Below are 14,789 nucleotides of genomic sequence, written 5' to 3'. Positions count from 1 at the left end.
TACCTTTTCTGGGTGAGTGAGTGTGTTGGGGAGTGGTGGTCTACAAATATAACTTGGCTTGAGAGAGCTATAGTGTATTAAGACAAGAACTTCTTTAGGGAAAGCTTGGTGTCCTCCAGAAGATAATGAGCACTGGATGGGTGTCCGTGTATCAGAGCAATGGGTGGTTGGAAACTCATTGAGGGCATATTTTTATTTGTTTTCTGAATTTATATCTGCCACCTTCAGCAACATCGTGTTCCCATATGCTTGCTGATGGGTGGAAGAGTGTTGCTTGGGCTGTGACTGATTTAAGAATCAAGCTACTAAAGGTTAGGAAGAGGTAGAGCTGTGATGCAGGAACTTTTAAAACAAATCCAGCATGACCTAGGAAGAAAACTGTATTGTAGTATACAGGAGACCATATCCCTCCTAGAGGTTTTTTCTTTGCCTGCTGCATGTATGAAAGAAGTTGATGTCTTGAATGCTATGGCACTCCTTGTTCTTTTCTTTCATATGTAACCCTACTGGCTTCTCGGCATTCCAGCTTTTCCTTCAATAAATGCCAAAGAGAGGTCCTTCTCCCCAAATGGAGATGGGTGGTGGCAGCTGCAACTTGTTCTAAAGGGTAGGTGCTCTGCAGGAGCCTTGTTATCCTCCAGAGAGTGTGGTGGTGGTTTTGTTGATGATATGCCCTACTGTAGTACTGTGAAGAGGGTGGGATGAAGGCTATGAAAATCATGTGCTCTGTGTGTTGAACTGTCTCTGTTCTGTGGGCCTTTCTAGTTGACTCATGCTTCTGATGTGGGCATTATTGTTGGGGCAGATGGTGATTCTCCCATACCGTTGCATAATTGGTGGGATGTACGCATGATTAACAGTATGTAGAGATGCTACAGGCTGTTGGTATGAGATTCTTGAGCAATATGCCAACTATTTCCATGATTTGAGAGCTATGAGTTGGGGGCTATTTCTCCTTATGCCCTCGTGATATATGCAGATTGATTTGTATCTATAAACCAAGTGCCCTGTAAGATAGAGGACGCTTATGCCAGTCCACATCTTATAGATGATTTTTAAAAACCCAAGCAGAATGTTTGAATTCTGTGGCAGAGCAGGGACTGGAACAGTGCTCTTACCGCTAGTACATACTTCAGCCTTACATCCTTGTGGACATGTGGATGAGCCATAGTTTAGTGGTATAGCTCGTACTTTGCATGCAGGGAGCCTCAGGTTTAATCCAAGTGTTTCCGTTTACTGGGTAGCACAAGATTCGGAAGACCCTTCTCTCCCAGAAACCCTAGAGAGCCGTTGCCACTTGAAATAGACAGTACTAGAAGTGGATGAACAAATCTTCTGTATGGCAGTGTCTTATTTGATTTCCCTTTCAAGTATGTTTTGAATAAAGGTGGGGTTTGGGCGCTGGAGCCAAGTAAGATGCTGACTCTTTAGGCCTGAGATGCCTGTTGAGAATGTGCTCAAGTCACTTTGCTGCCAACATACCGGATCCAGGTTAATAGTAGCCAAACATGGGCCTGGTATAACATAGTTCAAAGCCTCAAGAGTTTGGCAGGAGTGTAGCATTGGGTGTATTGCTTCATTCTGTACCATGATACTATAGTTCTTGCATATTAAATCCACTTCCTTGTCAAGCTTTTTAAAACATTTCCTATGATACTCAATTCAGGGATGGAATGAAGAGTACCTAAAATCTAGCATCAACATCACTAAGATAACATCTTGGGGTAGTATAAAATGTTAGTCCTACACAGTATAAAATGTTAGTCCTACACCCATTGAAATGAGTGGGACTTAAGTGAGTTGTGATTAACTTAAAGACACATTCATTTCAATGGGTCTATTCTGGATAGGACTAACACTGGGTACTGTACAGTTTCCATTAAGAAAGCATCTTTACCTTGGTGTGTGCTATGATCTGAAAAGCTGTATGTGGCCAATCACTTTAGACCAGCTTTTCCCAACCTGGTGCTCTCTAGATGTCTTGGACTACAACTTCCAGCATTCCTGACCATTGGCCATGCTAGCTAGAGCTGATAAAAGGTGAAGTCCAAAACATCTGGATGGCACCAGGTTGGGGAAGTTTGGTTTAGAATATACCCCCAAAGCTATATGGCAAGATGAAAGAAGTCATGCTATGACTGTTGTCACAGCCAAGGTAAATTCAGTGTTGCAGTGTACAGGAGACATTTTTGACCAAAAACAACAGGGAGGAAATACAATTGATGCTCAACTGCATTCTGGTGAAATACGTATTTAAGTCCAGTAAATAAGTAAAGTTTGCTTAAAAAAAATTAAAGCAATCTCTTACCCAGCCTATATATGCATGACATTTAGGATTCCATCGCTGCTGTAACTAAGAGGGACTTAGTTTATGCTTTTAAAATAGGCAAAGTGCTTTTATAGAGGGTATCTGGTTGATTTGACTTGTGCTGTTATGTACATTTCTAAAGGTTCCTTTCTATGCTAAGTGAATTGTTTGGCATGCCTCAAGCTGAACCGAGAAAGCCTTTATAAGCTGGAAGTTTGGAAGTGTGAGTGACTGAGGCTGTTGACCCACCAGTTCAAAAAACAGTTCTTCTCTTTCCATGTGTTACTCCTTACCCTCAAAGATTTGAGTAGTACCAATGTGTTTCTTGTGCTTTGATTCATAGAGGTCATCCAGCTCCCTTTCCCATTTTTTTTTCAGTAGCAGGGCAATAACTGATGCTTTGTACCCTCATCCTTAGGACCAAAAGTGCAAGTTACACTGGGAGGCTCGTGTCTTCAGTCATGGGCCTGTCCCGGTCAAGTCTAAAGCAGGGGGAAAGGGGTGCAGTTTAAAACATGAAAGGGATGTATGGGATATGTATGTAGTGAACCCTGCCCTCTGTCTTTCCCTCTTCCGCTCCTTTGCACAGATACTTTTTCTCCCAAGTGGCTTTAAATGCTTCTGGAATCCAAGCCCAGCTGGGGGAGAAAGGACTGTGGGGGAAAGAGCAGTATGTGGGGAAGGGGAGAGTGTTTATCCTGCCTCCCTTTGGCACTTTAAAACCAACCCACTGTTTAGACACAATTGGAGCAGATCTGCACTGAAGGCCTGCTGTAGTCATATGTACTTTAGATCTTAGGCTGCATCCCATCAAGATCTGCATGCTGCTTTTTTCTCCTTGGAGCTGCTCTATTGGGCTAACAACCAGGGTTCGGCATTTGAATGGGCAAAAAATATTTGTGAAATTGACCGGGCAAATGTTATTTTATTTATTTATGTATTTATTTATTACATTTCTATACTTTCCAATAGCCAAAGCTCCCTGGGTGGTTCACAACAATTAAATAATGTTAAATAACAAATAATTGTTCAATAATGAACAAGTATCTTAAAGCACTCACTTTATTAAAAGAGCAAAAATGTACTGTAATCATCAACAAGCCTAATACATATGATAGTTAATCAACTGTTATTATGAAACTATGAAATTAACCTATTTATTTATTTATTTATTTATTTATTTCATTTCTATACCGCCCAATAGCCGAAGCTCTCTGGGCGGTTCACAAAAACTAAAACCAAACAACACACAATAAAACAATTTAAAATATATAGAACATTAAAACCACAATATAACAATACAACCACAATAAAACCTAGCAGCAGTACAGGAGTTTAAAATACAGATTTAAAACAGCAAAGATAAAAATTTAGAAAGCTAAAATGCCTGGGAAAATAAAAAGGTCTTCACCTGGCACAGAAAGGAGTACAATGTAGGTGCCAGGCGAACCTCACTAGGGAGCTCATTCCAGAGCCGGGGTGCCACAACAGAAAAAGCCCTCCTCCTAGTAGCCACCCGCCTCACTTCCTTTGGCAGGGGCTCACGGAGAAGGGCCGCTGATGATGATCTTAAGGTCCGGGCAGGCACATATGGGAGGAGGCGATCCTTCAGGTAACCTGGCCCCAAGCCGTTAAGGGCTTTGAATGTTAACACCAGCACTTTGAATCGGGCCCGGAAATGGACTGGCAGCCAGTGCAGCTGGAAAAGTACTGGCGTAATATGAGCTCGCAGGCCAGTCCCTGTTAACAATCTTGCTGCCCTATTTTGGACCAACTGAAGTTTCCGGACTGTTTTCAAAGGCAGCCCCACGTATAACGCATTGCAGTAATCCAGACGAGAAGTTATCAGAGCATGGATAACTGTAGCTAGGCTATCTCTGTCCAGATAAGGGCGTAGTTGGTATACCAGCCTAAGCTGATAAAAAGTGCTCCATGCCACTGAGTTCACCTCTGCCTCAAGTGACAGTTCTGGATCCAAGAGCACCCCCAAACTACGAACCTGATCCTTTAGGGGGAGTGCAACCCCCTCCAGAACAGGTTGAATATCACCTAGCCGGGCAGACGAACCACCCACTAACAGTACCTCCATCTTGTCTGGATTGAGTTTGTTTATTAGCACTCATCCAGTCCATTACCGTGCCCAGGCACTGGTTCAGAACAGCCACTGCCTCACCTGGTTTTGATGAGAAAGAGAGGTAGAGCTGGGTGTCATCCACATATTGATGGCACCTCAGCCCACACCTCCGGATAACCTCCCCCAGCGGTTTCATGTAGATGTTAAACAGCATGGGGGATAAAATAGAGCCCTGTGGAACCCCATGGCACAATTGCCATGGCACAGAGCAATAATCCCCCAGCACCACCTTCTGGAATCGGCCATCCAAGTAGGAGCGGAACCACTGTAGTGCAGTGCCTCCAACTCCCAACCCAGACAACCTATCCAGAAGGATACCATGGTTGATGGTATCGAAAGCCGCTGAGAGGTCCAGGAGAATCAACAGGGTCGCGCTCCCCCTGTCCCTCTCCCGGCAGAGGTCATCCCACAGGGCGACCAAGGCAGTTTCCGTTCCAAAACCAGGCCTGAAGCCCGATTGAAATGGATCTAGATAATCCGTTTCATTCAAGAGTGCCTGGAGCTGTCCTACAACCACCCGCTCAAGCACCTTGCCCAGGAAGGGGATGTTGGCCACTGGCCTATAATTGTTAACATCCTCTGGGTCCAGGTTAGGCTTTTTCAGGAGTGGTCTAATTACTGCCTCTTTTAAAGCAGCAGGCACCACTCCCTCTCTCAAGGAGGAATTTACAACCTCCTGGACCCAGCCGGACAACCCCTCCTTGTTTGATTTAATAAGCCATGAAGGGCAAGGGTCAAGCACACAAGTGGTCGATCGGACTTGGCCAAGCACCTTGTCCGCATCCTCAGGTCTCAGTAACTGAAACTCATCCAATAAAACTGGACCAGACGGTGCTCTGAACGCCTCTACCAATGGAACTGCATTAATGGTGGTGTCCAATTCATGACGAATCTGAGCGACTTTATCCTCAAAGTGCTGCGCAAACTCGTCACACCATGCAATTGAGGGTTCCACAGTCTCTCTCCCTGGCCCAGAATGTAAGAGGCCGCGAACCACTCGGAAAAGCTCCGCCGGACGACACTGAGAAGATGCAATGCTAGTGGAAAAGAACTGCCTCTTTGCCACCCTCACCGCCACAGAGTAGGCTCGATAGTGGGCTCTTACCTGTGTTCGGTCAGACTCAGCACAAGTTTTCCTCCACCTGCGTTCTAGCCGTCTCCCCTCTTGCTTCATTGCCCTCAGCTCAGATGTATACCAAGGAGCTGGCCGGGCTCTGCTCAGAGGGAGAGGGCGCTTGGGTGCGATCGTGTCAACCGCCCGAGTCATCTCTGCATTCCACAGAGCGACCTGGGCTTCGACAGGAGCTCCAGCCATACCAGCAGGAAAATCCCCCAGAGCCCTCTGGAATCCATCGGAATCCATTAATCTCCGGGGGCGGACCATTTTAATAGGTCCCCCACCCTTGCAGAGAGGAAAGGCCGCCAGAAGTCTAAACCTCAGCAGGAAGTGATCTGACCATGACAAAGGGACAGATGTTAATTCCTCTACTTTCAGATCACCATCCTCCTGCCCAGTCGAGAAAACCAGATCAAGCGTGTGTCCTTTTGTATGCGTTGGGCCGATGACATGTTGGGACAGCCCCATGGTTGTCATGGCGGCCATGAAGTCCTGAGCCGCCACGGATACAGCGGCCTCGGCATGGAAGTTGAGATCCCCCAGGACCATCATCCTGGGGGTCCTCAACACCAAGTCCGAGACCACCTCCGTCAGCTCAGGCAGGGAGTCCAACCTATCCTCAATTATTATAACTTCTGTTTGTTTATTATTAATTACATGTATATACCGCCATTTTTCCACGGAGCTTCTTCCTTCTCCTTGCTCTTATTCTCACAACAACGCTGTGAGGTAGATTAGGCTGAGAGACAGTGACTGGCCTAAGGTTACCTAATGAGCTTCACATCAGCTTGAATCTGAATCTTCCCTGTCCTAGCCTGATACTATAATCCAGGAGTATTTATTTATCACATTCATAATCATACATTCAGGGCTCTGGACAGGGGTGAATGCTCCTTCCTTGTTCTCCTCGACCTCTCAGCGGCTTTTGATACTGTTGACCACAGTATCCTCCTGGACTGCCTGGAGGGGTTGGGCATTGGAGACACTGCATTGCGGTGGTTCCGGTCCTTCCTCTCCAGCACATACCAGAGGGTAGCACTGGGAGAGGAGGTTTCAGACCCATGGACGCTCACTTGTGGGGTGCCACAGGGTTCCCTCCTCTCCCCGATGCTATTTAATATCTATGTGATGCCGCAGGGGGCTATCAGGAGGTTTGGGGTGCGGTGCTTCAAATCTTCACCAAGGTTGGCCATAGAATCCCTGTCCAAATGTCTGGAGACGGTGAGTGGCTAGACGGGGAGGAATAAGCTGAAGCTGAACCCTGACAAGACCGAGGTACTTTTGGTGGGAGACAAGAGGAAGTTGGGGGATGTTGACCTGGTGTTGAATGGGGCACGGTTACCCTTGAAAGACCAGGTCCGCAGCTTGGGCTCATCTTAGACTCCCAGCTGTCCATGGAGGCTCAGGTGTCAGCTGTGAGTTGGACAGCACTGTACCAACTCCATCTGATACGGCAGCTGCGCCCCTACCTTCCCGACCATCTGCTCCCATCGGTAGTACATGCCCTGGTCTCCTCTCGTTTAGACTACTGTGATGCGCTCTACGTGGGGTTACTCTTGAAGACGGCTTGGAAGCTGCAGCTGGTACAGAACGTGGCGGCTCACTTGATTAAAGGCAGCCGCCGGCAAGATCACATCACTCCAGTGCTGAAGGAGCTGCACTGGCTACCAGCTGTTTTCTGGGCCAAATTCAAAGTGTTGGTTTTGACCTTTAAAACCCTATATGGTTCTGGCCCAGCCTATCTCAAGGAGCGCCTCCAGCAACACCAGACAGGCCGCTCAACAAGATCAGCCTCGATGGCCTTCTCTCTGTCCCATCAGCCAGGACAGCTAGGCTGGTGAGGACGAGGGAGAGGGCCTTTTCTGTGGTGGCTCCCACTCTGTGGAACTCCCTCCCTAGGGCACTCTGCCATGCCCGCTCTTTAATGAGTTTCCACCATGCATTAAAGACATGGTTGTTTAGGCAGGCATTTTGGGGGGGGGGGGGCTAGGGTAATTTTAGAAATGTGATATTTTTAATGTTGAATTTTATTGTGTAAACTGTTTTTATTGTTGTACATCGCTCAGAGTGGCTGGGTGACCAGCCAGATGAGCGATTAATAAATTAAATAAATAAATAAAATAACATCCCACCTTTTCTCAAAGGAGCCCATGGCAGTTTCCATGATCCTCCTCCTCTCTATTTTATCCTCACAACAACCCTGAGAGTTAGACTGAGAGTCTGAGTGTCACAAAGTCACCCAGTGAGCTTCATGGTAGCGTGGCGACTAGAATCCAGGTGTCCCCAGTCCTCATCCAACACCGGGGGGTTTATAGGAGTTGTAAGCAACCAGATGGCCTCCAAAGGTCTTTGGACTTCAACTTCCTTAAGGCCCAGCCAGCATGGCCAGTGATCAGGGATTATTGGAGTTGTAGTACAAAGCATCTCTCTAGGGGCATCGGGTTGCCTGTGCTTGTATCTAACTACTACACTGCACTGGCTCATTCAAAATGTTAGGTAAATTTTTCTATAAACACGACCAATTTAGTGAAGAGTTCTCTTTTGGCATTTACCCTGGAGAATCAGGCTCAGTCTGTTCACCTTTTAATTTTAAAAATATGATTTATTTTTTTTAAGGGCCAGTTTTTAAAGTTTTAAAGCTTTGCTGTGTAGGTAGCAGACATTGCCTACGTCATGGCGTCACTGAGTATTTGGCAATATTTTACTGCGGTCAAGTAACGGGTGAGTAATAGGCCAGTCAATAAATTGACTGGCATGCCAGCCTTCCTGCACTCTTGGCCCATCATTGCTATGCAGGTCTGTGTTACAGCCACAGCGCGCGCGCGCACACACACACACTTTGGGAGCCTGCAGGACCTACAGCCCAGCTAGCCCTCACTTAACGTGTTGTTTATTGTACAATAAAACTAGCTGTTTAACAACTTGTCTCTGTTTATTGCTTAGCAGGGCTTGTTCTTTCTTTCTTCTGCAACTGGCAGAGGTAACATGGTTGAGCTAGCTAAGAGAAGGGTCGACAGTGACCTGTTGAGAACATGGTGACAGTTGGTGTGGGTAGACAAATTACAGTAGTGGCCAAATGCTGCCATGTTTGGGGTGGGGGCAGCATTAGAGAAAGTTTCCATTTAAATGCATTTGTACATGTGATGGGTGTAGGTGTAATGCTGATAAGCAGGGATCAGAAGTGGAACATGGCCACTCGAAGTAGGGATTCTGGGTTGCAGACCCTGTGCAGTGTGTGCCTGATTTTTATATTGTCTCTGTGCTCACTAAGCCTTGCGTGTGGAGATTTCTATGGTGATCACAGCTGTAAAGAATGTAGAGTACGCATGTGGTTGTATGTATGTATTCAATACATGAGTATGGTGACTCTAGTATGGATATGGTGCTCTATATATCAGAACCTGGCTGTGGTCGTGCCTATACTCTTTAAGGAGATGATAAAGTTGCAGGTTAGGAAACACTTGAAGGCTTCGGGCACTGATAACAGCATTTATTAACTTGTTCCAGGTGCTGATCAGAAATAAATAAGAGAGATGCACTGGCACTATATTATTCAATGGGGGGAGGTCTACCACGCTCCAGTAGCGATTTCAGATGTGGCAGTCTTCTATACTGTGTGTGTCTGGGGGGTGGGGGAGAAGTAGGGCTTTTTGCCCTCTGTTCCATGTGCAAGAGATGGGAGTAGAGCAGCTGCAGTACTGGGAATAAGCTTTGGGTGTGGTAGAATTTCATCAAACGGGAACTGTTCTGATAATACCAATATGGCCTACCCTGCTGGCGAAATAGGGAAGACGTATTCAGTATGGGTATAGTCCAGTATTGGCTGCATTCGCAGTGCTGGAGCCAGGCTGTGGTCTGTCATCTTTGGCTCACTTCCCATCCACCCTGCCTTGCTTGTGCCCACTCTCTCACCCATGAAGCTGTCCCATAGGCTTTCTCTGTGTGTGTGTCATTGTCTATACATGTGTACAGAGGAAGATGGCTTGCTCCAGATGTTTGGCCTAGAGTAGCTCTGCTGCTGTTTCCAAATTGCTATCCTATATGGCTTCCTAATTTTTAAAATTTTAATTCAAGGAGGCATACATGGTTTCCCCCCTCCACTTCATTTTATCCTTGCAACTAGCTCTGAGTCTCCCAATGAATATTATGGCTCAGTGGGGATTTGAACCTGGGTCTCTCCAGCCTTAAGCCAATGCTCTTCACAGTTAAACTACAGTGGCTTTCTTCCTGGGCTTGTTCAATGGTGTGTGAGCCTGACTTCCATCTATTTTTTTTCTGTCTAGTTTCATGACCTCTCATTTCTTCACGTTACCAAATATGTGGCACTATCATCTGTAGCATTCAGTGGCTGAATCAGAATGCGTGCAAAAATAATGGTAGATTTGGAAGCAACTTGGAAAGAATGTGAGCATGAGAGAAGATGAAAACAAAGCTGCTCAGTTGGGGAAGGTAGCTGTGGCCAGCTGTCTGTTCAAGGACCATTGGCCCAGTTGATATGTGCACGGACAGTCTTTCAGCTTGTAAAGGCTTAGTGTTTCCAGTACCTCTTCCTTAAGGTAGTGTATGAAGGCCTTCACTGCCTTGTAGATGTGGTACAAATGAACAAGCACTCACTTGTCTGTGTGTCTGGGCAAACATATTTATTTATTTATTTCATTTCTATACCGCCCAATAGCCGAAGCTCATATCTTACATGGCTTCTTGCCAAGGAACTTCCAAGTGGATGTTTCTTGCCATTTGGCAGTTGCCCATAATGGCATGGGTGACATGCAGTGGTTACCAGTAGGTGTGAATCAGAGCTAGCTTTCCTGCCCCTATTCCAGTCTTCCCCAACCTTGTGTCCTCCAGATGTTTTGGACTACAACTCCTAGAATTCCTGACCACTGGCCATGCTAATGGAAGTTGAAGTGAAAACGTCAGGTTGGGGCACCAGCTTGGGGAAGGCTGCACTATTCAGTCATTCTCCTTGTGTGTAAGGTCTACGTGCAAGAAGGGGAAGTGGAGACAAGTGAGCTAGCACTCCCTCCCTCCCTCCCGTTCTTGTCACCTTCTACACGCAGAGGGTGACTCTGCAGCAGAGAGCCTCCTCTTATCCTGGAGGCTGTCCCGGAGATGTTGGAATCCTGATTTTCCAGGTGAGGTGGGGCAAAGCTAGTGTGCTCTTGTCCTCGCTCCCACTCTTTGCTTGTAGAGCTTACACTTAAGGAGAATGCCTGAATAGGGCTCAGATTGGCAGCTGAATGAATGAGTGATAATCAGCAGCTTAAATGCGCATGGTGGAACTTCGGGAATGAATGAGTGATAATCAGCAGCTTAAATGCGCATGGTGGAACTTCGGGGCCTTTGCTAGTTATGTCTCGGGCTTGATCCATAATTCGCTCCTTCAGCTCAGTTAGGACTAAGTGCCCTTGTCTCCTCCTCCCCCAGAACGGTCTCCCTCAGTGACAATTCCACCTGATCATCTTAACTCTTATGTAAGAACTAGTTCTTCCCCACCCCTTTTTCTTTTTGTATTGTGTCTATTAAATTGTAAGCCTGTTGGCATGAACGGTGTGTATGCGTGTGTTTAATTTTTGTGCGGTGCGTTGAAAACATTTAAGGCAATTTATAAATAATATTCCATTTATGCAAGTGTACATTTTTGACCTGCTGGGTTCCTCCACACCACTAGAAGCCGAACCATGTATATATTGTGTCATTTTGCTGCTGTTGCAAAGGAAGTCAGAGATTCCACAGGGAAATGACTGTATTGCTTTTTTCACCTTCCAGTTGGAGGCTCCCAAAGTGGTTTATGTACCAAAAGAATAAAAAACAACAACCAATAATCCAGTCATAAACTAGCGTCAGTACAAAAAAGATCAATGAAAATACAAATCCCTCCCAGGAATAAGACTAAAAAGGGGGCAGTAGTGAATCTAAAAAGAGAACCTGTGCGGCAGGTAAACTTAAAGCTTTCAGGAAAAGAAATGTCCTGAAGCAGCAATGGAGAACTGGTAATGTAGGGGACAACCAAATCTCCTGGGGCAAGGAGTTCCACACATACTGGGTGTCACAATGGAAAGACCCTCTCGCATGTCCCCGTCAGTTCCTTAAGACAAAGGGACTTTACAGAATGACCTCTGCGAGTTGGCATACGTATATGCATAGAGGTGATCCTGTAGGTATTGTGGTACTAACGTGTTTAGAGATTTAAAAGTGGCAACCAGCACCTCAAATTGCACCTGAAAACAGATGGGTACAATAAGAGAGTAACATTTTCCGAAGACCTGGCACTGGTCAAAACCCTTGCAGCAGCAATCTGCACCAGAGGAATTTTCTAAATGGTCTTCAAAGGCAACATCACGTAGAGTGCATTACAGTAATCCAATCTAAATGTAATGAGTGCATGCTTGACTGTGACTGGGTCTGACTATTCTAGGAATGGGCATAGTTGGTGGACCAGCTGAAGCTGAGCAAAAGTCCTTCTGGCTACAACCTCCACCTGGACATCTGGAAGCAAAGTTGCATGCAGGAGAACTCTGAAATTGCAAGCTTGATCTTTCAAGAGGAGTTCAACCCTGTCCCGAGCAGTCTGGCACCTTATCCTTGGGTCAGTAGGCATCCTAACCAAGAACACTTGTCTAGACTGTGTTCCAACCATGACGTTGACCTTTTGCCAACAGTTCAGAATAGGGTTGGTTTCCTTCTGTCCGTAGTCTTTGCCTCTTCTCTCCTTGTGGTGTGGTTCATGGGACAAAAGTAAATAGCACTAATGCTGTGGCAGCAGACTTCTATCTTGTGGCATCCTTTCTCTGAAGAGGCCCGGAGCCATTTAGGTAGCTGGTGGTCAATGCCCAAGATGCCCTAGCAGAAATGCTGGGGCAGCCTAATATTGCCATGTTCCACCCTTGCCAAGGCCTGGAAAAACATCACAGCCGTGTTAATTCTAGGGACTTGTTCTGAGGTCATCTGGAGGCAGGAGCATTGCAATCTGGGCAGGGTGGGAGGCATCTGCTCACTCTGTTTGGGTCATTTGCCAGCTGGGTGCTTAATAGAATGTGCATCTCTTCTGCTAATGGTGATGAAATTGATGCTGTTGATGAGATGGGGCAGGAAAGTACAAAGCTGAGGAGCAGATCCTGGGGCAGGGAGGGCAGTGTGTTATCAAAGTGATGTGTGCACCACTGTTTGTCAGTGCCTTGTTCTCAGCTCTGTCTTCTGAGCAATGTGAGTTCTGAGAACAATTCCGGCTTTTAAGCCGGCAGGGACTGGGTTCTCAGGTATACTGTGCTCATTTAAAAAAGAAAGAAGAACTTCTGCATATTCCCCCCACCCCCCACTGCCCCCTGTCAGCAACCATACACTTGTGTGTCTCTGTCAGGATGTGAATTGCAAATTGTTCTCTGTTGGTGGAGAGGTGACCCTGTGGAAAGCATGCAGGAGAGGCAGGGTGGTATAGTGGTTAGAATGTTGGACTTGAACTGGGGAGGCCCAGGCTCAAATCCCCACTTAGCCACAAAGCTCTCTGGCTGACCTTGGGTCATTTGCTGCCTCCCAGATTAATCTGCACTGCAGGGTTGTTGTGGGGATTGGGGGTGGGGGAAATAGGTATGCTGCTCTGAGCTCCTTGCAGGAAGGGCAAGATAAAGCCTGATACATAGATGCAGGAAAAAGTGGTAGGGGGAAATGATGGGTGGGGAGGGGAATGAAAAGAGGAAAAATTCAAAGCTATTGGAGATAGTCATGCGAGGAGAGCATTTTATGTGCATGGTGGGCCAAGATGTAAATATGATGAGAGGCTTGAAGCTTCCCCCTGCATCTGCCCCTGTGGTCTGCCCTACCGGTGTTGTAGCCCCTGTCGGCGCCCGTTAGGATGACTGATCCAGCAGAGGTGGTTGTCATGAACTGAAATGGCTTGACACCTCTTTTTGCTTCAAAGCTCTGGTTCAGCAGCTATTTCATTGCTTCCTGCAGATCCCCAAGAACTGGCGTGCAGTTGTGTTTGGAGTCTGAGATCCAGCCTCACCTTTTGCCTTGCCAACATCCCCAATGCGACCATGGGAACTGGCAGTGAATAGGTGGCCTCCTTCTGATCCCTTTGACCAGTGGCGATTCCCAGGGGGAAGCTGTGGCAGTCCAGCACACCTCAGGAGAAGGTACAGCACATCTTCTCTTAACTACATTGATTATCTGTGCAAAGGTTTCTCGGAGCAAGCGTTGGGAAATCCAGAGGCTCCCTATGCCTCCTTCAAAATAAATGTTATGTGTGCACTTATACAGAGATTACTGCTTTCAGCTCTGGGTGCTGCTACATAACTGCGGCTGGTGAAGGTGGCACCTGTAGTTTCCAAAGAGATCCATATGTAGTTAAAAACAACAACACCCACCATATTCTGTATTAAATCAGGCTTTCAATTTCTGGGTGAAATGCTTTACGCACCAGCACCCATCTTCCTCTCCTATAAATCCGCACCAGAAGCCCTTTGTGTTGGCCATCAAGAGCTATGCCATTCTCACACACACACACACACACACTTTGCAAACCATATGTCATCACTGATGGAGAGAGATCTGAAATGGGTAGGGAATGCACCCCTTGGATTGTGTAATTACAAGGCATTTGTACAGCTGTCTGAACAAAATTAATCAGGGTCTGCCTGAAAAGATATAAACTAATCTAGAGTCCAGGTAGCCTTCTGTGCTGAATATCAAAAGTACAGGCTGGACAATGCAGAAGGAAAGGTGGTGGGGTGGGCGTTATTACAAGAGGCCAGGTGCTTTCTCAGGTGGCTGGGCCATCACTTGTAAAGCACCCGTAGCAAGCCTGTGTTCAGTGCCCTTAGGATTTCTTCACTTGCCTTACAGCAGGGATGGGGAACGGGTGTCCTCCAGATGTGGTTGGATTGCAACTTCCGTCGTCTCTCACTGTTGGCTATGCTGGCTGGGGCTGATGGGGAGTTGTAGTCTAACAATATCTGGGAGCCGCGCATTCCCCTACCCCTGCCATATAGGGTAGTGTGCAGGCTTTGCTCCAGACACTTGGAATGTACCATGTCTGGGAGGATATCGAAGGCTTGTCATCCGAGGTCCTGGGTGAGGCTAGCAGAGCTCTCTCTGTCTATCCTCTCCAGATAAATAGCAGAACAGCTTTGCTTTGCATGCTGAAGAGATTGATCAAACCAGAATCCTGGCAGTGAAGATGCCACATAGTCTGTATGTTCAGTGTTGTGACTGAACTTGTGTCCTAGTTT

General features: G+C 46.6%; 1 protein-coding gene across 13 annotated transcripts in view; it reads left to right on the top strand.

Moving 5' to 3' along the window:
* RNF44 (ring finger protein 44) overlaps positions 1-14,789 on the top strand; it is a 90,655-nt gene that overhangs the window by 39,806 nt on the left and 36,060 nt on the right. For 5 of the 13 annotated variants that reach the window (XM_084839336.1, XM_084839328.1, XM_084839329.1 and 2 more), the window contains exon 2: positions 13,513-13,694. Coding sequence is in view for 10 of the 13 variants with exons in the window: in XM_084839328.1 (XP_084695454.1) it covers positions 13,588-13,694 (107 nt within the window). In the remaining 3 variants the exon portion in view is untranslated. Of the gene's footprint in view, positions 1-11,977; positions 13,695-14,789 lie in introns of those variants that run through there. The other 8 variants (XM_084839331.1, XM_084839332.1, XM_084839327.1 and 5 more) reach the window with 4 other exon arrangements.

The sequence above is a fragment of the Heloderma suspectum genome, chromosome 2 (genome assembly GCF_057233095.1).
Source record: "Heloderma suspectum isolate Gila_16-S chromosome 2, 16-S_ref, whole genome shotgun sequence".
Classification (NCBI taxonomy): Eukaryota; Metazoa; Chordata; class Lepidosauria; order Squamata; family Helodermatidae; genus Heloderma; species Heloderma suspectum.
This window is presented reverse-complemented; position numbering and strand designations above follow the sequence as displayed.